The sequence below is a fragment of the Triturus cristatus genome, chromosome 5_2, assembly GCF_964204655.1.
Source record: "Triturus cristatus chromosome 5_2, aTriCri1.1, whole genome shotgun sequence".
Taxonomy (NCBI): Eukaryota; Metazoa; Chordata; class Amphibia; order Caudata; family Salamandridae; genus Triturus; species Triturus cristatus.
Genome location: NC_140588.1, coordinates 889,947,458 through 889,973,741, shown reverse-complemented (window position 1 = coordinate 889,973,741; position 26,284 = coordinate 889,947,458). Strand labels below are relative to the sequence as shown.

The 26,284-nt window shown below is 41.4% G+C and overlaps 1 protein-coding gene across 3 annotated transcripts in view; it reads left to right on the top strand.

The window, feature by feature from the left end:
* The window catches only part of RADX (RPA1 related single stranded DNA binding protein, X-linked), a 529,236-nt gene that overhangs the window by 231,011 nt on the left and 271,941 nt on the right, over positions 1-26,284 (top strand). For all 3 annotated transcript variants that reach the window (XM_085608034.1, XM_085608035.1, XM_085608033.1), the window contains exons 5-6: positions 20,932-21,041; positions 21,129-21,251. In XM_085608034.1, coding sequence (XP_085464160.1) covers positions 20,932-21,041; positions 21,129-21,251 — 233 coding nt within the window. The remainder of the gene's footprint in view (positions 1-20,931; positions 21,042-21,128; positions 21,252-26,284) is intronic.

Sequence of the window (26,284 nt, the reverse complement as noted above, 5' to 3'; positions counted from 1 at the left end):
CCATGACCTACTTCTGGCGTCTGTACCTTCTCTATGGCTCCCTTGGCCAAGAAAGGTGTCACCCCGCCTCCTCTCCCTCCTCCCCCCCCCCCCCCAGCCCCCCTCCCCTGGAGATTTATAAAGCTCAAACTTGACCCAAAGGTATCGGGTATCAGAGCTCTTTACGTGAGCACCAGTTACGTTACACAGGGACACATTCATTTTGTTAGGCACGCTAGTGGAGCAAAGAAAGATGGTCCTCTGTCAGCCTGTCACTAGCGGATTGCATGGGTGGTGGAGTAGGTTCGAGGGAGGGAGTAGCCCCTCTGGACAATCCGCAAAACCCATTGGTTTGATGTTCTAGACCACCAGTCTGCCTTCCACTGGGTGCCAATGATGGTAAGGGGACAGACTATACCAGTTTAGATGCTGCAGCTGCCAAGGTGGCAGTGGACTGGCACGACATCTGGCTGCCTGACCCATGAGATCTGTGGGTACCAATCCTCGGCCACGCAGATACTGTGAATCTTGCATGCCGCGGTGGTTGGGAAGGTATTGATGCGGCTGGAAGCACCTTTTGTAGCCTCGAAAGGCATGAAAAGCTGGCTGGAGTGGTCGGAGCCACGGGAAGCTCCACTGACCTGGCTGTAGTGCTGCTGCCCTTTAAGAACTCCAGTGCTAAATCCGCATTGTCTCCGAAGTGATGAGAGCCATCAAAGGGCATGTCCATAAGCACTGCTTGGATATCCCTAGAAAAGTTTTTTGTGGTGACTTAAAGCCGCCATAAAGAGGATGGCCCGGGTCTCCTTCTGTGCTGCTGGCAGCACCTGCACAACCGTATCCCACAGAGCGTGGGAGTAGTGGCCTAAAAGGCATGCGTTTTTCATAGACCACCACACCAGGCTGGTGGAAGAAAACCTCTTGCTCCCTAAGGTCCAGTCTCTTAGATTGCCTATCCAGGGGTGCGGTAGATATGTGCCATGGGTGGTGAAGCCTTGGACCACCTAGCTCTCCGGTAGGGTGTTGTACAAGGACGTTGGGGTCCCCTGGAGCGGGGGGTTTGTGGCTGGCAATCGTCCTGTTCACAGGAGCCCCTGTACTGGGCTTGGACCAGGTCCCAAGCAGGACTTCTGTAAGGGGCTAACTGAAAGGAAGAAGCGGTTCTGATGGGGATACTCCTTTGTCTCATCGGCCGGCGAACGAGGTGAAGATGGAAGACCTCTTCACCTTCTTGATCTTCTTTTGTGGTGTGACTTAGCCGAGTGACCAGACGACTTCGAGTGCAATGAAGAATTTGGGCTCCACAACTGATCCCAGGACCTTCCTCAAGACAGGGATCAAGGCCGTTGCGACATCGTATGTGGAGCAGCCAGGAGCTTGAGGGACCACTCACTCAAGGCCTTCGGGTTCATGGCAAGGAAGTCGATGCAAGTCTTAACATTGTGGTCACACTCGTGGCACCAAGGGCAAACAATATGTGGGTTCGTCACTGGCATCAGCGGGTGCCGCAGGGCTTGAAGCCGGTCCCTCTGGAGGACATTCCTGCCACACAAGGAGAAAAACTTTTCAAAACACTTGACAAAAATAAAAAAAACGTTCAGCCAAAAATTGACTGAAGGAGTAGCTCTCTCCGATCTGCACTGAATGGCAAGAAAAAAAAAAAGAACTGACGGCTGTGTGCTGGGGTGGTGCCTATATAGGCACCACGCACATCAATTCCGGCGAAGATGCGGCAGATGATGCCAAGCATGCCCAATTGATGCCATCTACCAGCGCGCAGGGATACTGCTCAGGAAAAAGTTTCCGGATCCAGTCTGACGCCTGGGGATAATTCAAAGTAAGGAATCTGCAGCTAGAATTCTCTAACAGATACATCTCCCAGAGGACCTTTTAGGTATAAACCTAAAAGCACAAAAAGTTGAACAGAGTGTTTTCAGGAAGTAACATAAGGATCAAATAGTTCAGCAAGTAGTATTTTCCAGAAGTGGCAAAAGGATCTATCCAGGTCAACACCACTGGGCGAATATGCCTTGAACCAATTCCAGGTGAAGACACCACTCATGGCTGGCTGGATTTTGTTTGCTGAGCTCATCCTTCCTGACATTTAGGGAGCCAGCCAGATGGCTGAAAACATCAAAGCACCTCCTATCACAGTAAATGTGACCCTTTATTACAGTACTAACTGGTGGTCATGTTGTCCGTCAAAACCTGCATAGGTGCATCCTCAATAGAAGGTAGAAAGGCAATCAGAACAGCTGGGCAGGCATGCAGCTCTAGAAACCCAATGCAGTTTCTCTGCTACAAAAGAGATGTGAAGCTCTTTGATCTTCACCTTGTCCAAGTGGCCTCACAGCCCAGCATTGACAAATCCATCACCCCCCACCAGTGCAGAGTCCACTCTAGACAAAGGTTTCACTGCAGAGCCCTTATGTACCAATGAGCATGTGGCACCAGCAGAATACACAGACTCCAAGCCGCCTCAATCTTCTGGGATGGAACGCAGGACCAAAGCTGAAAAATCTGGATCATACCTTTAATATTCCAGACTAATTGAGAGGGGTGAAAATAGTTTCAATGATGTGTCCAGAATGGCCCCTATAAAAACAAGCATTGGCATAGCCAATAGGTCTCGCCATTGGAACCTTATGAGTATTTAGCCATGCAGCACATTATTCGGAGTGCTACAACATCTACTGTTGCTTCATGTGCCACCGGTGAACCGCCACACACCCTCAAGGATTGACTTGTATGCAATTAAATGAAAATATGCGAAAGTCTCTTTAAAATTCAAAAAGGCTTATTTCTTTAGCAAAGAAGCTTTGACACTAATTGGCACAATATAGCTATTTTGTATTGTAGTCTGAACGTATATGCTTTCATAATATGAAGAAATAAATAGTGTTAGTAAAATAAGATCTAGCCGAGGCACGTTAAACCATGACATATTTAATACCCTAAAGCAATAAAACCTAAACAATCACAATGATTAAGCTTTTAAAAGAATCCGCAAATAAAAAGCCTCAAAACCTATTTAAATTGCACAAAATGGAGAAACACTGTTGATACTGCATTTTAAAATGTAAAGTAACTTTGATGATGTGCACGGGCAAATTAGGAGTTCCTTTCACTGCAAAACAAAAAAACTGCTTAATAAATGCCTCCGTCTGGTCACAGATCGCATACTGCTCATCTGATGGGGCATTGTAAATGTTGCCCCCGTCCTACCTTTCCAAACATCACATGTTCCATCCTAAATGAGTGGAAGCAGGTATACTCACATGCTGCGAGTTTTTAAGCACAAGGCGTGAATCTAGGGCTAGAAGTTATTCCTACTGCACACAAACCATTACTACTTGAGGGCTACGCAAATTGATGTACTTGCACCTCCTCTGAAGGGGACACCAGAGGTAAGCAGACACACAAGCACCATCATGGAAATAAAGGAACCATCCAAGAAACATAAAGAAAAAGAAACCATCAATGAAACATAGGTAGGAAGATCAATAGCAAAACTACCCAAATAAAGTAAAATGAGGTAATAAAGCCGCAGATAATGAGATCATCACAATAACAAAGCAAGGGGCTGAGAGGGACACTCGGGAGAGAGAAAAAAAGACCATAAAGTAAACAGAGACATAGACCATCGGTGAAACTGCAAAACCTAACATCAAAAAAATACAAACACTAATAGAGAGAACATTAAGGAAACAAACACAAAGAGGGTACATCGGAAAATCAAAGGCTGAGTAGAGAGGCAGAGGAGTCCATCTGATAAACAGAGGACACTGCCAGAGAAAGATGAAGAAAAACACTAAAGACTCCTCATAGAAAATAACACAAAAGAGAAGCAGTCATTGGCACACAGCCTCGAACAGGCTCCGGGGGTACACAGAGGATTAGCAGGAGGCTGAGCGCGAGCGTGATCTGCCGGAGATTCAGCCTGTGGAGGGTGAAAAGGGATCTGAGGCACATGAGGCGTGCTGCTGCAGCTATATATAACAACCCAGAGACCAAGGCTGTATTCGGGGCGTTTGACAGTGTAACTCTCATGATGAACATAAAATCAGGAAATCGGATTCTCACTGACCTGTCGCTCTCCAAGGTGCCGTTGGCTTTGCTGATGGTGAGCAGCACCGCCAGCACCTGCCGCCAACCTCGCGTGTTTCCGTTTCCTGGGGCAAGTTCACCCACGGACACCAGTCTCGATGTTGAGAATGAGGGTCAAAGCACTGCCTGACAGACTTGTATTGAGAAGCAGAAAGAGGGTGTTTTTAATAGGAAATGAGCGCTGCGAAAATATAAATAAAGTGAGCGTGGTGTCCCTAGCGGGCGCCGTGCTTTTTAAAGTAATAAAAGAAAACTTTGCGCTTTGCTGCCGGAATGACAAAAAGAAAGTGCTCACCCCCTAATTAAAGGAGACCGTATCACGCCATTAGTAAAGGATCCAGTCCGGGTGGGCGGGGTTAAAAGAGGACAACATATGGACTAAAAAGCCTCAGTTACAATCATAAGGCACCGTTTAGCATAACCAATGACGCAAACTCACGCACACCAATGGAAATTACGGGCGGAGCCGATACTTAACTTCTAGAAGCATATTGATTGCAAGAAGCCCTCGCAGAGCGAGCACCGCATGCACGCTGCAGCGCCAGGCGAGACCTAAAAATGAGGCAATTTTGACTTTTTCTTGTCGTATTTCCAACTGCACCTACATTTTTTTTATACATTATGTGGACAGCTACTTCTATCACAAACCACTGGTACCCACTTAAGCATTGCATATTCTCTTATTGTACAACACTTACTGTAAAGATTTCCTTTATTAAAATGTGTAAATGCACACCATATTTTTCCTGGGACAGTAGACTCCCTCTATTGTAAATTTTAAAAAATCAAGGTGTGGGTGTGTGAGTTACCAAAATGTGCAGCTTTACTTTGGTTACAAAATAAAGAACTTAGTTATTCGGTTTACCTCCTGTTGGACTCTGTTGATTAAGGAGCAGACAGGCAGGACTTACGAGGCCTCAACCGTAGGAGTTGAGTTGGTGGCCCGTCCTACTTTGGCTCTGTAAACTGCGCTAAGTACAACTCTTTCTGCATTTGACTCTCAAGGTAGCAAGGGCGAGCAGTCGGAGGCAACTCACACTCGGAGCTCAACAATCTATCTATCTTCTGCAATCCTGACAGAATTCTGTTTGGAAGTTCTTTGCTATTACCCAAGATGATCTTGAGCGCTTTAATGATTCGGTATCAGGCTGTGTTTACATCATTAGACCACTTACTAGGGACCATTCTTCATTTTTTATTTTTGTTGTCCTCATTCGACATCAGATAAATTTAGAGCTTGTTAAATTAACTCCCGTGGCCCCCCTCTCAAATCGTTCCAACTGGAGAGCTCTATCTAGATGGATATGCTTTACACAGGGCCTCTCTACAGATTGGTTCTGTATCTCTCGGGCGCCTCACAGAAACCAGAGAGATTAAGTAAATTAGTGTAAAGGCTTAATCATTGGACTAATTTGGGTTATTTTCATTATATCGATCCAAGCTATCCAGCCATTTTTCGCATGTGCCCCAGAAATCTTTTATACTATTTTTTTCTTTTATTTAATCCAATTTTATCCAGCTTCATTGTATACTTGATTGAGATCACCCAAACCAAAAGAGTTGGGGAAATATACTTAAACCATTTTTTTTTTTTACAAATTTCCCTTTGTGCCAATAAGATCAGGTATAAACATAATCTGTTTTCCCCTCTTGACATAGACCTCATAATATGGGAACAATCCAAAGAAGACTGAACTTATGCTTACCTTCGTACTTATCAAGAAAATTGAAATGTGGGCCTCTTAACCAACCTATCTCATTTCATTAAGTAGAAAAATCTCTAAATTGCTATAACACAAACCCACAGTGTCCCCTATAAATGTACTGACTTCACAACAAAAATGTTTTTCTTTTTATGTTTATTATTTAGTCAGAGGCAATACATAAATTCTTTTATATCAAAAATAGTTTCATATAATTTTTTCAATTTTTTCTTTCTTATTTTGTGATTTACATAAATCCTCAAAAAAACATATACACACAAAATCACTGAATATATACAATTACTTGGATCCTTGCCCTATGCGGACGCAAGTGATTGGAAAATTGACAGAGCCCCTCAAAGAAGAACAACAATTATGTACATAAACAATACCTAATCACACATACCAACATCCATACCATATTCTACTAAATATACACCACAAAACAGATTATAAAACATATATTTTCCAACTGGAAGGCTCTCCTTTAAGTTGTTATCTATATACATATTATTCTGCTAACATTTTCCTTCAACTGTCTTTTTCTTATTGTCTTCGGTTTTAAGTTGTTCCAAAGGAGTTTATTTTCCAGTTGTGAAAATAGTTGATCGATATTTGGTCTGGTCTACGTACGTTTCGGTGAAGAAGTAAATAAGATCACCTTCCTCAGGACCATCATCAAAGCAAATTTTGTTTAAAAAACTGTAGAGGGGCTACTATTATTCTGTTTTGACACAGATTGTAAGATTGAGATCCTACACAAGAGCCTCTGAGGTGGCCATATGAGAGAGTATAGCTCCGCAGTTCGCACACTCAGCACAAAGTCTGTTTATTTGAATATATGCGGTAACAGAAATTCCGGCGTGTCCCTTGAGGAGGGACACGCCGTATCAAAGTACTGAAGTGCGCTCTGTATAAAGTAAATATGGACAATGGACATCCCAACATACAATAGACAACCCTCCTGTTTGGCGGTTCATACTCGGCTATGAGACACATGTCTACGCTGAAGGCATTTATGACGCAAGACTAATACGGGCCATATAGAATAACCTCTACTCATTAGAAGAATTTCTGTTACCGCATATATTCAAATAAACAGACTTTGTGCTGAGTGTGCGAACTGCGGAGCTATACTCTCTCATATGGCCACCTCAGAGGCTCTTGTGTAGGATCTCAATCTTACAATCTGTGTCAAAACAGAATAATAGTAGCCCCTCTACAGTTTTTTAAACAAAATTTGCTTTGATGATGGTCCTGAGGAAGGTGATCTTATTTACTTCTTCACCGAAACGTACGTAGACCAGACCAAATATCGATCAACTATTTTCACAACTGGAAAATAAACTCCTTTGGAACAACTTAAAACCGAAGACAATAAGAAAAAGACAGTTGAAGGAAAATGTTAGCAGAATAATATGTATATAGATAACAACTTAAAGGAGAGCCTTCCAGTTGGAAAATATATGTTTTATAATCTGTTTTGTGGTGTATATTTAGTAGAATATGGTATGGATGTTGGTATGTGTGATTAGGTATTGTTTATGTACATAATTGTTGTTCTTCTTTGAGGGGCTCTGTCAATTTTCCAATCACTTGCGTCCGCATAGGGCAAGGATCCAAGTAATTGTATATATTCAGTGATTTTGTGTGTATATGTTTTTTTGAGGATTTATGTAAATCACAAAATAAGAAAGAAAAAATTGAAAAAATTATATGAAACTATTTTTGATATAAAAGAATTTATGTATTGCCTCTGACTAAATAATAAACATAAAAAGAAAAACATTTTTGTTGTGAAGTCAGTACATTTATAGGGGACACTGTGGGTTTGTGTTATAGCAATTTAGAGATTTTTCTACTTAATGAAATGAGATAGGTTGGTTAAGAGGCCCACATTTCAATTTTCTTGATTTTTTTCCCCCCTCTTGAACCTTAATGTAACCGGGGAATACCTTTCGACATAATACCTTCGTACTTATGCCAAAAATAGCTTCCATTCCTCTATTTATCTCCGCCCAGAATTGACACAGCTTTGGACAAGTTAAAAACATATGGACATCGTCCGCATTTATCTGGAAACACTTAGGACACTTTGGCTCTGGACCATTCGTAATTTTTGAGAGCTTAAGAGGAGTCCAATACACCCTGTGAATACAAAAAATATGATTTATTTTTAAATTTGCAGGTTGTACTGTCGTGTGTAGAATGTCAAGAGATACTTGCCATAAGTCTTCAAGGTTGCAGCCAAGGAAGTTCTCTCCCCACAGCTCCGTTGGTAATTTAAATTCGCCCTCTTCCAAGTCAAGGAGTAACCAGTACAGAGTCGCCACTTCTTTCTTCTTTGCAATTTTCTTTGATAGTGTCGTTTCCAATTCGTTGAAAATGCCCACATCCATCCCAACAGTTTGATGCCAACTTTTTATTTGCCAATATTTAAATTTAGATGGCTCTTTATCTAGTAGTGAGTTAATTTCATCCCAAGATAGCAAAACTCATTCCGGAGCCAGCTAACCCCATCGCAGAAGTCCTGCTTTGATTAAGGGAGTTGATAAGACATCTCTAGTCCATTCTGGAGATCCTGGTGCATTCCAAATGGAGCGAGAGCACAGAAATAACTAATGTTTAAGTACTTACTAAACTGTTTAAGACTTTTAGGCAGATTTGTTTTTTTTAAACCTTGGATCTCCATACTTAAGAAACCCTGACTTCCACTCTCCACCTCTCGAAGCATCTCCTTAAACATTACGCCAATATCAGATCCATCTGGTAAGTCCATGAGCATTTTACCTGCCCTCAGTGAGAATACCCTTGCGTATAAAACTAAATCCGGGAGGCATAGCCCTCCTTTATCTTTTTTCCTGTGTAGCTTCTTCCACAAAATTCGGGTTCCTTTCGAGGCCCAAATAAAGGTATTTAGTTTTGACTGGCTATTTTTCAAGGTTCTCTCATTAAATGCTAGCGGAATGTTTTGTAGTAAAAAGATTTTTGGTAACAGCATAATTTTTATTAAATTAACTCTACCAATCAATGTCAGAGGTAGGTAGGCCCAACCTGTTGTGGATTTTTCTAATTCTTTCCCAACATTTTGGAGATTTGTTTCTGTGATCTTATCGAATGTCTTGAGTGATCAATATTTCTAGAAATCTTATTATTTTCTTTGTTGGATAGAGACTCCCAAATTCCAGGCCATGCATTCTATTTTAGCTTCATTTATTTCATATCCAGAGACCTGGCCAAACTCCTGTGCTTCTTTATATATTAACGGGACTGTGGTATTTAAATTAGACGTGAATATCATAAGATCATCGGCATATAATGCCACCTTCTTCTCCCAATCTCTGAATTTAAAAGAGGGTATATTGTGGTGTGTTCTGAGTTTCTCAGCCAACGGCTCGATGTATAAATTAAAAAGCATTGGAGATAACAGGCAACCCTGGCGGGTGCCTCGCTGGATTTTGACTGGTTCAGAAAGATTGCTGTTTACTAAAATTCTAGCCGTGGGAGCCTTATAAATCAAATTGACCTACAGAATTTTTTACCTAGATTGCTCTCTTTTTTAATATGTATTTCAGATAGGCTCAATTTACACTGTCAAAGGCCTTCATGGCGTCTATAGTTATTATGGCCAGGGGGATTTTATGTAAGGTCGCTACATCCATTGTTCCAATCAAGTTATAGGTAAGGTCTCTTATTCCCCTCCCTCTAACAGACCCCTTCTGATCTCCATGTAGCAAATTCTCCGTCACTCCATTTAATGTCTCTGCCAATATTTTTGTAAAGATCTTATAATCTATATTGAGCAGAGAGATAGGCCGGTAGGAGTCGCAGGAACGTGGTGATTTAGAAGGTTTAAGGATTAGCGCTACTGTTGCTTCATTCCAAGAAGGTGGTATGTCTCCCCCCTTCTTCAAAGATGTGTGAGAACAATGACGACATGACAGGAATCAAGACTTCTTTTAAAACCTTGTATAATTCTGCCGGCAATCCATCTCTGCCTGTGGCTTTCGCAGATTTGCCCGATATTAGGGCCTTTTTCATCTCATCCTTCGAAATCGGCATATCCATATTTCGAGATTTATCCCTGGTAATTCTGTTTAAAGGCATCTGGCCCAACCAGTTTCTTATTTCATTTTCTTGGACAGCTAAATCTTCATGATATACTTAATCGAAATGCGACTGAAAGGCCTTTTCAATATTATTTGAGGTGCTAAGTACTTCTCCCAAAACATCTGAATGTAATTCATTAATGATATTTCTAGCCAGGTCTTGTTTAGTCTTCCATGCTAGAAGCCTCCCGCAGCTCTGCCCATACTCGAAATGAGCTAATTTACTGGCTTGCCATTTCTTTTTCATCCTTGACTCTAGGACTGCTGCCAGGTCTGATAGCTTTACTAAGAGGGTTTCATTCAGCAAATTACTCTGTGTAATAAGGTCATGCTCTATTTCCTGTATTTCGCTTTCTATTCCCTCAATTTCTGCTTTATGCTTTTTGTATCTGGCAGATTGTATAGAGGTTATTAAACGCCTTAAAAAAAGGTTTATACGCATCTCAGACCACTTGTATCGGGGCGGTGTCTAAGTTTGTTTGAAAGAAAGCCTCTGATTCCAAAATTAACTCTCAATTATATTCTCCTCCAAAAGAATAGCACGCTCTAGTGTCCATCTCCGTGGGTCGGTCTGTTTGGAAACTTGAGTGTTAAAGATACGGCTGAATGATCAGAAAGGTGTTCCCCCACATGTTTGATCTCTTGTACCCACTGTCTTAAAACTACACTCAGTAGAAAGTAATCTATTCTAGACTTATGTCCGTATTTTTTGTTATGATTGTTTGTTACCCATTTATGTCCTCCAAACATCATCACATGCTAGCTGTTTCATTGTATTCTTAATTAATGCTCTCATTTTAAAATTTTGAACAGATCTATTTGTTTGTGATTTGTCTAATACCTGGTCTAGGGCTAAATTAAAATCCCCAGCTAATAATAGCAAATCTGTGTAATTCAACAATTCCGACTGCAAATTCTTAAAAGGAGCTGTGTCATCTGTATTCGGACCATAATAGCCCACTACTGTGAATTTGGATGCATGACATTTGATTTTGGCTATAACCCATCTCCCCATCTTATCTACCGTGCTAGCCTCTAGAGAGAGCTGAATTTTTCTTTATAATTATTGCCACCCCTTTAGATGGTAGTGATTGCGTTGTACAGACCACGTCTTGATGGGTTTCTTGTAGTATAAGAATCTGCTCCGGGGTGTCTTTCAAATATTGAAAAATGTTGTGCATCCTATAACTTGTTCTTAACCCATTTAGGTTCCAAGAGAGCACCTTTAATCTGAAATCTTGATTCTCCATTGGACAGATCATCTCTCAGATATCATCGCTTGATTATCGATTCTATTCTGGCGATTTGGACATCTTTTTTTTTTTTTTCCCCCAATGCTCCCCACCCAGTGCTCCCCTCCACTCCCTCTCTTCCCCCCTCCTAGTGAATCCTCCCCTGGAGAACCCCTCCTTCCTTCTTCCAAGGCCTCTGCCTATGGGGGCCTCCCCTCAGGTCAGGAACTCAGTGAGGATTTTACAGACTATTAATATCTCGGAAGTTATTTTTACTTATTCCTGTTGCCCCGTGGTCTTGTGAAATTGACTGTTGGAAGTTCTCAACATCTTCCACCCGTCTGAATATCTGCATTTTGTTGTTGTGCATTACCTTCACTGCTGCTGGACACTTTAATTGCGCTGTTGCTCCCATTTTTTTTGAAGGATCTAATAGTTTCCCCAGCTCCCACTGTCTCGAAGCTGTGATTGCGGAGACGTCTGATCGTATTTGAAATGCCACCTCATCTACACAAAGCAAGTTTAGTTTGAGAGCTTTATTGACAATTTCCTCTTTTAAACTATATATTAAAAAGTGTACTAAGATTTTTCTAGGTCTTGTTTTATTGAGGTTGAGTCTGAAGGGGTCTCTGTGCACTCTTTGTATGTCGGCTTTAAGTGCCTCCTCTGAACAATCAATGCGGGTGGCCTGTTTTATTAACTTTACTACAAATTCTTTCAGATTGTTCCCCTCCATCCCTTCCGGGACCTTGAGTAAGTGGATGTTGTTTCTTCTTTGTGAATTTTCTAATGACTAATTTATCTTGCATTACCAGCCTTTTTTCCATCAATTCCGCTATGTGTTTTGTGTTGTCACCCATCTGGATTGCTAATTCAGCTATGGTCACTTCGAGAGCCGTGGTCCTAGCAGCGAGGGAATCCAATTTGAGTTCAAGTTTTTCACATGAACTTTTAATATCCACTTGGTTACTCTTGGAGACCAAGAATCTCTCTCTCATCTCCTCCGCTAGTGATTGTAATAGACTGCACATTGACTGGACTTGGGAACCATTAGCAATGTCATTAGCCTGGTCCTCTTGCCCTTGTAAATTATCTCCGGTGACCATGATTTGCTTATCAATTTGAGGTGCCTGCGGCGTATATAATGTGGCTACCTCTTTAGGGTTACCCTGGGCCCTTTGTACCAACTCTGCAGGTATTTTTCTACTCTATCCATCATTTCTGGGATCTGTAATGCATCTCCTTCTTGCAACCCCCTTTATCCATACGTGCTTGAAACATATTAGATGTAGGAATGCTACTCAAAGGAGATTAGGGACCCGCTCGTGTCCTGTGTGGAGTTATATGTAGAGATCTCGGCCCCTGATTTTAACATTAGTGTGGTGGGGGTAATCTTAAAATAATCTTTTAAGGGAGGCGTCAGTTTAGGGGACTGTTGTGTCGGTAAAACAACCTTTTTTTTTTTTACCAGTCACTCTGTGCTTACGTACCTCTGAATTTCTTTTTGGGTTACCTTGTGCAGACAGTTTCTTTGGGTTATTAGATTGTCCTGCCTCTTGATTTTGTCTGGCTTCAATCTCCTGTGAGTCCAATATGTGTGGCTTTAAATTGGAGCTTCTTAAAGGGTATCTAGACTGCGTCCTCCCTTTATCTGTACCTACTAACCCTACTGTCCTGATCCCCCCCCCCCCTCACCCGAGATATTCCGCCTAAACTCTCCAGCCTTGGCCCCTTCTCCTTACCCTTCACCTGCGGTAGCTGAAGACTTTTGACCAGGTTCTGAGACTGCTTTCGGGTTTTCAGGCTATCCAAAGTTATGTCGCCTCCGCTTCCACCTTTGTTTTTTCCTCTGTCTCTCTCGCTCCCTCTCCCGCTGTGAAAGCTCTATAGGAGGAGCCAAGCCACGGCTTTCTGCCTGCGGCTCAACTCACTTGCAGCGCGGAACCAGGGCAGCAAATCTCCACGGGCGCCCAACGCTCGCGGTCTCTCTAGCCTTCCTCACCGCAGTGGGCTTCCCAAGCCGTCAATCTCCACTGGCTTCAACTCAGCGGCTTTGTTGCTACTGCCGCTGGTTTCACTGCGTTGGCACCAAACAGTTAAGAGCTCTACACCGGGCGGCATGCAGGTAATAGAAGTAACACGGGTGGAGATTAAATTAACGGTTCATAAGCCGTTAAACCATCCAAACTTCCAAATATACCTCTTGTCAGATTCTGTAGCTTCCGTAATGCATTATGTTAAAATGTATTGGTTTTAAAGCATTTTTAGTGCATGTAGTCTCCTGACCTGCGGGAGCCTCCGTGACCCGCTACTCGCTGGCCGCCATGTTCTCCCTTGCCGGCCGCTCAAAAAAATAAATTAATTAAATTAAAAAACTATTACCATTATTCATATTGCTCCTGCACCTTATTACTCCAAATGTAACCTCTGTATTGATAGGGTGCAGCAGGAGGATTCAGTTTCAGCAGCTTTTCTTTTTTACAGGTAAGTACGTTTTTAGCGCAATTTCACTTTATTAAAATCCGTGTAACATGTTTATCTTGCCATGGGCACAGTATGATGAATTAGCTAGTCGGAGGATAATGGATAATTTACCCATAATATTTCATGTTAAACTGTCGATATTTGGATATGAGGATTAATTGATTTGTTTATACGTAGCTCTGGTATATAAGTTTTTAGAGATTGTTTTCAAATAATATGTATTTTAATAGAGTATATTTGCTGAAACATTAAACATACGGTTTATGATAATCTCACACTGTTGAGTCTTTGAGCCATCCTTAGCCCCTCCGTAGGATCAGATTTGTGATTTCATATCTAGGAAGCGATAAACTTTCTGTTTCTGCCTCAGCCTTTATGACCACTACGATCAGGGCTAGGAAGGGCAGTGCCCTGGGTATCGAAGGGCAAGCCAGGCGTAACGGATACTATGCCTAGCACAAGTAATTGACGTCGATGACAAGGTCGCCATTTTCCTTATGCTTATCTGTTGTTGGGGAGAGAATGCTATAGGAATGTAATTGCAGGACGCTTCAGACTTCTCCCGTGAAGGTTGGTGTAAATTCTCGACCTCCTTTATTCCTGGTTTTGGAGTACCTGCATTTAACCACGTTGTAGCAGGCTCCACGATATACAAACTCGAACTCACACGTTAAGATGAATCCAACATAGGTTTATTACCATAAGTATATCCAGTACAGCTTAAATAACAGGTTGCAAGAGATGCTAGAAGAGCGACTCGTCAGGATCCTGGTCAAATCATAACTGCCTCACAGAACCCTACAAGCCCATGACCTAGACAGGATTCTAACATAGAATATTCTAATTAAAGAAACAACATCTAATGCTTATACAATGAATACCACATACCCCCCCCCCCATAAACAAAACAACAAAACCTAAAACAATAATAGTGATCAATACATTACATAGTCATTGAACTTTTGTGGCATCTTACAAACACGATGATCACGTGTAGATAACTCACCCATGGAACAGGTGGCTTGATCTGAAGAGTCAATACTGACATCCAAATCAGGATTGACATCCAAATCATGATTGGGAGTAATGTTATCCAGATTAGAGTTGTCATTCAAATCAGGACCAAAATTAAACCCATCATCTTCTTCATTATATACATCTGAATAAACTTTGTTAAAAATCTTAACTTGATTATCAGAAACCTTTGCCACACTGTTTTTATTCCACCACCCCTTATTCCCTAAGAACACAGAGGATTCGGTAACTTTTTCTACTTTAACTGGCAAAGTAAACTTAGATTGACCTTTGACCACTTTAAAATGTTCCTTTATGATAACCCAATCATTTACTTTGATAAAAGGAACATGATGAGTAGAGGTGCCATCATAGTTCCTTTTTTGAACCAATTGCTTGTTTTCAACCCTAGTTTTCACCTCTTGTAAATTTGTCATGATGTTCCTTTTCTCCAACAACAAAGAGCCAGCTTCCACATTCTTGAACCATTGTGGCACCAGTTTAGATCTGGCTTCCCTTCCCCTGAGTGCTTTGAAGGGTGAGATACCAGTAGTGGAATGAGGTGTCGTTAGGTAAGCCCATACTTTCTTTTGTAAGAAAGCACCTACCTCAACCTTTGTTGCAATAGCTGTCTGTACCCCTTCTTTAATGAATCTGTTGGCCCTCTCAACTAATCCATTAGATGATGGACTATAAAGCGCAACACGACAGTGTTTTATGTCAGCACTCTCAAGAAAATTGGTAAATTGCTGTGAGGTAAAGTGTTGGCCATTGTCAGTAATCGCAAAACTGGGAGTACCTTCACCTTTAAAGATGTTTTGAAGGAATGAAATTGCGTTGGTAGAATTGGCTGCTTCAACAAATGAATAATAAATCCATTTAGAATGATAATCTATCGCCACTATGCAGTATTTTTTATCAGAGGGCAATATGTTGAATGGACCTGAGAAATCTAGAGCAATTTTGTCCCAAGGTAGTTCTGGGAAGGGAACAGTGATCAAAGGTTTTACATGAACTTTCCAGTGTTTGTCTGATACCACACAACTTGGACAATTCTCTACAAACAATGCTACTTGTTTGTCCATGGATGGCCACCAGAATGTTTCTAAGAATTTTACAAGTTGCAGAAATCCCTAAATGTCCTTCGTGTGCAATATCTATGATCTTATTCCTTAACGATGTAGGAGGGACAAACAATCCATTCCTTACACAAACCCCGTTTCCAAACGAAATTTGCTCACTGATTTGAGCAAAACTTCTTAACTCATTACTCAACCCCTTTTCAGCTGGCCATTTGCTTTTGTTGAAAATCTCCACCTTCTTGAGTGTTTCATCAATATCCATTGCGGCAGCCCACTCTTCTTGAGAAATGCTCCCATTACATTTGTCAACAGCATCTATAAGACCTACTACACAATCTTTGTGGAAGTCATCCTCACCTTCACTACAATCAGGCAGTGGTATCCGAGACAAACAGTCAGCCCGAATATTTTTACCTCCTTGAATGTACACAATGTTAAGATTATATTCTTGCAATTTGGATAATAATCTAACTAGTCTCGCTGAAGATTTCCCCAAACCATTGCCACACAGTAAGGAGACTAGCGGTTTATGATCTGTGAAAATCTCACAACGAGTACCCCAAATGTACGTCTTAAATTTCTGTACCGCCCAAACTATAGCGAGTGCCTCCCGCTCAATTGTGCTATAGTTGCACTCTGTAGAAGTCAAAGTGCGAGAGGCAAACGCAATAGTTTTTTCTTTTCCATATATCCATTGGCCAAAAACTGCACCAAGACCTTTCTGGCTGGCATCCACTGAAATGAAAGATTTTGCATCTGAAACAAATGGGTGTAAAGCTGGGGCATTGATAACCAACAACTTCACTTTCTCAAAGACTTCATGCAATGTGTCACTCCATTCAAATTTCATCCCTTTTTTCAAGAGATGTCTTAATGGTTGAATTAATTGTGCATAGCCTGGCACAAACCTAGCGTAATATTCGCACAGGCCTAAAAATGATCGCAAAGCATCCTTATCTGTGGGTGGTGGTGCATCACGTATTGCTTCCACATTGCAGAATTTAGGTTTTATACCTTCACGTGAAATGTTGTGACCTAAATATTCAACATTATCGACTAACAATTTGCATTTATTAGCCTTAACTGTCATGCCTCTGTCTTGTAATACGGACAAAACTTTCTTTAGAATTTCTATATGTTCCTCTTCAGTTTCAGTATGTATTAGTACATCATCCTGATATGCCTGTACTTGTGGGGTGTCCCCAAAAAGACCATCCATCAGTTTTTGGAAAACACTTGCTGCCGATGCTAACCCAAACGGCAATCTTAAGTATTTGTAGGCTCCAAAGGGAGTTACAAACGCAGTGAGTGCTTGGCAGTCTGGAGTGAGTTTAATCTGATGATAAGCAGAGTGCAAATCTATAGTGGAGAAGACCTTGGATTTCCCTATCTTCGCTAGCATCTCATGTATAAGGGGTAATGGATGGCAGTCTACTAGAATATTCTGATTTAACGACCTTAAGTCTACACACAACCTGAGATCCCCACTCTTTTTCTTCAGTAAAACCACCGGAGAAATCCATTCCGATGAATCAATCGGCGATATTATCCCTTCAGCTTCTAGATTATTTAGCAGAGCCTTTAACTCCTTCCTGACAGTAAGAGGTACTGGTCTAACTTTGTGTATTATTGGTACTGGGTTCTTTTTTAGCTTTATGCTATGTTCATACCCTTTTACCTCACCTACTGTATTTCTGAACACATTTGGAAAGGACTTCGTGATGTTTTCCACCTCCATATCAGTTTGAATACTTGCCACCATGCTCGAAGGAAGATCACCAAGAACAATTGGAGGGTCTTGACCAGGCCGTAATATGATACCTAACAAGGCGAGATCCTTCCAACCTATGATGTTTCTTCCCTTTACGGCTACATATATCTTTGTCCTAACAGCCCTTCCTAAACACTCTAGTTTGTCTAGAAAATAACCCAAAAGATCTAGGTCTTGCTCTCCAAATGCATTGGGGTTAATATCAGGGGCAATAAGTGACATGTCACTGGGCCAAAGCTGATAAAATGTGCAATCTGCAAGAATAGTGATGGGTGCTCCTGAATCAGCCATTGCTGGAATTGTTTTCCCACTTATACTCATGTCAACTAATGGTCCTTTGATAGGTTTACCAAGTGATTCCGGTACCTCAATAGTGACTACAATGTTTTCAAATTTTGTCATACACTCTTGAACTTCTTGTTCATCCAATGCAATGTTGGATATTCTGACTCTATTTAAGTTACGGTTTATATTACTCCTGCAAGATCCTTGGAAATGGCCAATTTTTTGGCATTTAGTGCACCTTTTACTCAAAGCAGGGCAACTGGGGTTGTTCCCGATATGAGTTCTTGAGCCACATCGAAAGCAAACCAATTGACTTCTTGGAGACTGGTTTTTATAACCTCTATTTCTGTTATATGGCTGTCTGTTATTGATAGCACCCACTATATTCTCATCGGAAACCAAACTCACATTAGAAGCGCACACCGGTTGTACCGATGTTTGTAAATCAGTACTTAACGTCTGATTTGACTGCCCTGACAACACTTTGGAAGTAACAATCGACCTCTCTATGCTTTTCGCTATGTCAATTGTTTCAGTCAAATTGTGATTGCGTGAAGCAAGTAATCGTTCTTGAACTTTCTTTGAAAAGCAATGAAACACAAATTGGTCCCTAATATAAGTAAGTGTCAATCTCAGATCCAAATTCACATTTTTCAGCTAAAACTCGCAAAGTCGCTATGTAGTCTTCAACTGACTCTTCACTGGATTGCTTGCACATTGCGAAGTTATATCGCTCTAGGAGAACACTCGGAGTATCAGAGTATTGTTTAGCCATACGTAGTTTCCCTTCAGTATAGACATTCCAAACTGTGTCTTCAGCCGAGGGAGCAGGATGTCTTGGTAAATTGTCAAAAACTCTACGGCCTGCTGTTCCTAGGTGATTAACCAACAAAGCCAACTTCCTCTTTGGCGAGTAATTATCTGCATCTATGGCTGTGAGGTAGTTCTCAAAGTCTCTGAGCCATTCTACCCATTTTAAGTCAGGCTTGCCTGCTTTTGGTAAGAATGCCGCAGGTTGGATAACACCCTGACTGGATGCCATTGTAAACCGATTCTTGATATTATTATTATTATTGGCAACAGTTAACTGATATAATTAAAAAGAGACTTATTTCCTCCCAACAAAATTCTTTAAGACTCACTGTACATAAATCCTTGGATATTGGTGTGTGAATCACCGTCACACTGATAAGCTTAGATCGTCCATTTATTTTCTTCCCTTTGTCACCTGGAAATGACTCTCGTTTTACTTGGCTTACGAAGAAAATCTTTCCCAATTTAAGATGGCCGCCGACGTACGTGTGACGTCGGCGCGCTCACGTGTATCCCAGTATGCACCGCAGTTAGAGAGAATGAGGAAGAGCGCTGGATGGAAGAGGACGCTAGAACATGGAATCTTGAGCCCCGTCTGTGATTCCTGCGTCCGAACGGTGTCAGAAGGTAAGCGCTGGTGTGTATTTAAAATGTTCCTGGTCAACGACTTCTTGTAGCAAGATGCGCTCGAATGCACTCGGAGGGCCACAACAAGACCAGAAATCGTACGATACAGCACTCTCCCAATGTAGATCGTCGACTTTGCAATTAAGATCCCTCGCGATGCAGGTTGCCACGATCAGATCCAATAGTAGTCGAATAAAACAGCTTCCCCCAAGCGCTAACACATCCAGTAGACGAAGAGTGAAAACACGGTGACTACACTCATAACCATGTTAAAACGCACCGTATATTGAAGCTTAAATAGTCCAGTGGGATCCAATGAAATCAAACGGGTTAGTTCGCAGTGCGATGACTTCACCCCACTCCTGGTACCAAATTGTAGCAGGCTCCACGATATACGTACTCCAACTCACACGTTAAGATGAATCCAACATAGGTTTATTACCATAAGTATATCCAGTACAGCTTAAATAACAGGTTGCAAGAGATGCTAGAAGAGCGACTCGTCAGGATCCTGGTCAAATCATAACTGCCTCACAGAACCCTACAAGCCAATGACCTAGACAGGATTCTAACATAGAATATTCTAATTAAAGAAACAACATCTAATGCTTATACAATGAATACCACACACGTGTTTACTATGGATTCCTTAATCTATTGGGCTGCGTGATTGATTGTATGATGGGAAGAATAAACGGAAATTCCCGCAAAGATCAGTGTGCAGTTACTTACACGAAAGGCATCTGTGAAAACCGTTCTTGGAAACAGTACGGTGAAATGTGTTGTGCTGTCATTTGGGTTTTTGCATACCGTGACATACTACTACTATGCTGAAGCTTATGCCAAAGTATAAAGTTGGGTTTAGCAAAGGAGAGCAGTATCCTTTATTTGCTCTTACAACTATACAACTCTCCATATTTAGTTAATTCATAGAGTAATAAGCTGCCTATGTCGGTCTCATGGTAAATAGTCTGGATAGGTTATTTAACTTAAACTATGGATTCCCAAATCTTGTTATTCACAGGTTACCAACCATTATTACATCCCTGACAGAGTTTAGATACATTTATACATCTGACTTGATATGTAAGTGTCTGAACCTATTGTTACCAATTCTTCAGCATGTACATTGAGTGGTCTCTGGATCCACCCAGAGCAGTATTTATCACTCACCTCGTGCTATTAGCTGTTCAGTGTATATTTCCAGCTCTAATGAAATTATTGAATTTCTGTGCAAGGCAGACTATTTAGCTCTGAAAAGTAATCTGAATCATCGCACATTACCTTCTTTGTCTCAGAGCCTCAGTGAATTATATAAATTGTATTATTGTTCTTTGTGTTTTTCACTGCAGCAGGCTATCTTAAAGCTTTAGTCAGGACTCAAACTGCTGGCTGGATCTTTTACATTTGCCAATGTTTTTCTGTTTGTTTTATGGCAGATATATTTGAGAAGATAAACAAAAGTAATTGAAAGGCGCAGTTCGTGCTGGGTGATGTAAATAAGGAATGGTTGAAATTAAACTGATATATGTAGCAAATATCCTGCTCATACATTACCCATGCTGCTTCTGCTTGGACCATAACATGGAAAACAAACAATTTTGTCTTGTTCCGTAAAAACGCAGCTAAGCGTTTCTGGGGGAGGTGGTTCTTCTTTCTAGTCAATATGTGTAGAATGACTCCATAATAAATGTTGTTCTTCGTTTTACTTTTCGTTTGTTTCAGATCCGAATTAAATTCTCTACCACATAATCACTCTTGTGATGTGATAGGTCTTGTAACATTTGTTGGAAGAGCACAAAGAAAAAGAAAGAAAAGTAGAGCTGGGTTTCCAGGTATGGTTTTTGTCAACCGTTATATTTGTCAAGATTATAAGGGGGAAAAGTAATTTGGTAATGATTTTAAAAATTCTTTCTCCACAGATGACTGTGAAGGTTTTTGGTTGTACCGTTGGGTTCAGGCTGTTGATGGGACCTCAGAAAAACCTTTTGTGCTTCAGCTGTTTGCATCTTCTCAGCCAGACATATTTGAAAACATTCACCCAAGTATGTACTGCTAATAGGGTTGATGCTCTAGAGAAGTGATAACACTGTGGCTTGATTGTGATTGCTGCCATGTATTATTCCTTTAAATATCTTTAGGGAACCTCAACATTTATCAGTATTATGATCCCCGAGATGCTATTCCCCTAAAGCACTGATTGGGGTACTCCCATCTGTCCCTTATTTTCATGGTACCAGCATCCCTTGCTTTACCTGAGCCTGGACGTCTTGCTCCCTGGTGAGTGACCCTTCCCATCACTTTCTTAAGTAGCATTCAATGGAGTACTTTGACCAGCTTATACCACAGGAAACTGACAACTTTGTTTGCTCATGCAGAAGAAATTGGTACCCAAATGAACACACAGGACCTGCTTACAATCTTGACGGATGAGATACTCTGTCACAAACGTGACAGATATCCGGTCCACCAAATTACAAGTTCCATAGGACATAATAGAATTGTAATTTAGCGGACGCGATATCCGTCACGTTTGTGATGGAGTAACCCTGAACGCTAAGATCGTAATTAGGCCCATAGTCACTGTGTTTGTAACACTATACAATAGCATATAGGGGTTTGCCTTCGCCTTTTGAAACTTCATGTTTGCTGGATCATGAACTCTTTTTCCAGACCACAAATGAAGGGAAAAAAGGTGATTAGTCGACTTCCTGTCTTTCTGAACTATCCTCTTCCTAGTAAGCACATTTGTACAGCTCCTCTGTAAGCACGTTTAATGCTGAAGCTTGCTGTTCTATTCGCTTCCCAACCAGTGCTTTATTTGTAAAAGCATTTGTGCTATCGCCCAAGGTTTTCCAAGAAGCCTGCCACCAGCGCTGTGGAATGTCAGAGTTGCCGAATACAAGGCTGCCTAGTGTTGATTCCTCTTGCCTCTTTCCATCAGATGCTCCTTCATCTGGTGCTTGCAAGTTCTTTTTCATCTCTGCTTTCTCCCTTTGTCAGTTTTTATGTTCCTCCTTTTACCCCTTTTTCTGATATTTTCTCCCTCTTGTTTCGAGTCTGCATCTGATGATGGGAAAATAAATTCCAGCCCCCAAATATGATGCCCCGTGGAGCACATCTCCAACCATTTCAAAATTACGCAGCGTTTGTGGCCATGATGCAACCCATAGGACTTTCAAACACTGTCCCCAAAACAATCTGCTGCCAAAATAACCAAAATTAAAGCGTTTTATTCTTCTTCATTCAGTATAAGTTATCTTTATTTCATTGCATTTCACAAATCTCAGTCCTAATTTTCAGTGTCGGGATTTGTGGTATTTTTGCAGCACAACATGTACTTACAGTGTGGGACAAATGGTATGATGGGATTTTCACCATAGGGATAGCAGCAAGCCTTGGTACATCCTCAAACGCATACCATTTTGGGAATGATTCTATTATCTATATAGTTTAAGCCTAAATAGGGAGGCCCTTGCCGTTGCTTAGAAAATGATGCTGTTTTGTAAAGTTGTCATTTAAATTTTGAAAAATAAGTTTGTGCATTTTTCTCAAACTTTTTGAAGGTATTTTTTCACACTTTTTGAAACAGATATCACATTGCTTGCGTTGAAGCAAGAGTAAGATGCTTTTTGCATGTAGCAAAACCATACTTGATGAGTTTGTAGAGGAAATGCTTTCATAACGGTATAAATAGGTTTCTTGCAGAATAGAAACTGCATGTGGTAATGAAGGTTTCTTTATCATTTACTCAGGCCAATTTTAGACCTGGTCAAAAATGTGCACATTTTAGATTTCTAGGAGTGCTTATGAGGTTCTTTGTGGATTGCCAAAAAGCTGAAAATCTGGCCAAAATGAAGGATGAAACCAACCGTAGTGGATTTCTGATTTTTACCAGCATAGCTTTTTGAATGGCTTGCCGAGTAAGGATGAGAAATAGAAATTAAAAATATCATAGAATTAGGGGTGAGCTCGAACTACAGCCTCTGCTTCATCAGTCGTGGGTGATGATCTCGCATTAACATATGACAATTTATTTGTTTTGGTAGCAGTAACAATTGTTTCCATTACTGCCCCAGGCTGTAAAATAGATTTATACAGTGGAATGTAATGAGAATCTTGAGCCTAAACAGCATCTCAAAATATACTCCAAAGCCACTATTTCATGCCATACTTCCTATCCTCATCCAGGTTCCTGGACTCCTTTGAAACCAAACAAAAAATCTAACTGGTCTAGGTGCTCATGGGATCATCATCACCACCCCAGAGGACATTTACTAGTCGTCTCCTCGGTGTTAATAGCTTTAGTGGCTTCGCGGCATGATTCGTGGATCAGAACATCTCCTTTTCCTTTCTGATGGGTGGAGTAGTCAGTTTGTGGACTCCTACAATAGTTAAGCCACCGGATCCTTCATGGTAAGGGACCAAAAATAAGCAACACTTCTTAAGACGCACCTTATGAAACATTTATGATCGTGTCAAAGGGCAACCCGCTTCGAATTGGCCAGTCACTAATAATGAATGCTTGATTTTCTCTTAGAATGAAGTGGTTCACTGTCTTCCGCATAGAGGACATGGAAAGGGCCAAAAATAATAGCTTTTTTTGTGACATGGGTGAATAAGGGTAAGATGCTTTATTCTATTTGTACTGCAGAAAGGGACTGTCTTTACTACTTTATCTGGTTTAGTTTCCTAAAAATTAGAGCTTACAGAAAGAGACTTCATAAGTTACCTTTTGTAATGGCCCTCTGATTTTCTAGACTGCATGTTTCCATCAGGTGTGCTCTCAGTGTTGTACTGAGTTTATGAAGTTTACGTTTCAGCGTGCTTATCAACATCCATTCACATCTTAAAGATGTGAAGCTGCCTTCATTATTCTGCCTATCTCAGCCTAAAAGTTTATCTACTTGGAAAAGCCCTCTGAAAACCACGAGACCCACCTTTATTGAAGGTGGCCCGATAATGATAACCACTAATCTAAATTGTGTGTTATGATAAGCAAAGTGGGAATCTGTGAAATCTTAATATCATAATGGTAAAATATCCAGCAGTATGTATGATTTTCTGCAATATGCTTTTAGGGTTTGTGGAAGAAAAAGGGGAGGGTACACTGTGCAAGTTAGTAGGAGTTTGCAAACAACTTGCATAGGTATTGTCATGCGGGATACCTTTGTAAATTGTTTGAATGACTGCTTCCAGGGTAGGAACAGAGAGAATTGCTTTCCCAGTGGAGAAAGAAGACAAACATTACTTTTTTCTTCTAAGTTATTCCACCTAAGGATCAAACTAAGTTGGCCAGAACACTACTGCAATCCTTTGATGTTTATGTGTACTTTTCCAAAAGTATTCCTAGGAATGTATTTGAATCATCAAAAAGTAGTCGGGTTTGTCTTTCCCAATATTCTTTATTTTCCTATTGCATTGGGAGGAAGCTTTCCATATATATTTGTTTTTTCCTTTAGTACAAAGCAGACCCTGGCTGCCTTTAAGCACTATATAGAGGTCAGTAATTAAGAGCGAGGTTAGGTACAAGGGTAATGTTAAAAATGGCGGTCTCTAGTTGGTAGAGGTAGGTATTTTTGTCCAAATAGAGACCCTTGCTTCTAGTCAGGGTAAGGGGGGGGATACGCTTCTAAAATAACCCCTGCTCACCCCCTTGGGAGCTTGGCACTAGCAGGCAGGCTTATCTCCGAGGCAGTGTGTAAAGCATTTGTGAAGACATACTTTAATACAGTGAAAACACTACAAATGGACACCACACCAATTTAGAAAAATAAGTCATCTTTATCTAAGCCAAACCAGACCCAAAACGACAAAAATCCACAATACAGTAATAAAAATATGACTTTCAAATGATAGGAATAGTTCAGTTCAAAGCGAATTGTAGATGCAACATGTTTCACTCAAAGTACCTTGGATGCATCACACAAACAAAAAGGGCCGCAGGGAAGGTGATGAGTCGGTTCCTTACACTCAGGGAAGGTGATGCGTCGGTTTCTTGCTCTGGGATAGGTGATGCGTCGGTTCTTTACTGCTGCGCAGGGGAGGTGATGCCTCGATTCCTTACTGGAGAAAAGGTGATGCGTCGGTTTCTTACTGCATGGGGAGGTGATGCGTAGGCTTCTTACTGCGTCCCCCAACGAAGCGACAAATTTGGTGCCGTGATGCGACAATCTGGAACGATACGTGGATTCTTGCAGCCGCACAGCAGGCCTTGCGTCAAAATCAGGGCAGTGATCTCGGACTTCGGAGATCTGTGCACTCTATGAGGCATGCAGTGATTTTTGTCGAACCACGAGCAGGCGCTGCTACGATTTCGGCGATATGTTCGAAACCGGTGCAGATGCATCTCACTTTTCTAAGTTGTGATACTTTTCCTAGCTCCCAGCGGCAAACAGCCTCCAGAGGTCCTAAAACAACCACAGGTACCTCTTAGTAGGTCAGAACTCCCAGCAAGGATGTTCAGGGGAGCTGGTGGTGAAGTCTTTGTATCCCTGAGACTTCAGAACAGGAGGCAAGCTCAGTTCAAGCCTTTGGAGATCTTCCTCAAGCAGGGGACACCGCAACGTCTTTTTCTCCTTTCCTTGTCAGCAAGTAGCCACTGCAAGCCAACCCCAGACAGCAAACAGCACAGGGGCAGTATTACTCCTCAGCTTTTCCGGCTCTTCTCTTTGGCAAAGGTTCCTCTTGATTCCTAGAAATGATCTAAAGTTCTGGGGACTGGGCCTCAATATTTATACTACAAAATCCTTTGTTCTCAGGTGGCAGAGAAATCCTGTGCTTGGTCAAAACCAGTTCTGTCCTCTGGTGCAGCTTCCTGGCAGGAGGTGGAGAGATCTTTGTGGAAGGCAGACCAGGGCGATTCAGGTGACAGGAAATCTCCTCCCCCTACTCATTAGACTCTCTGGGGCCACTGCACCTCCTCAGCCCCTGACACTCCAAACCCAGGCAGTCAATCCACATCCTAGCAGAGAGGCACACAGGATGGCTAAGCAAGAAAATACCTACTTTTTAAAAGTGGTATTTTCAAATACAGTATGTAAAAATCATCCTCACTAAAAGATGCATTTCAGCATTC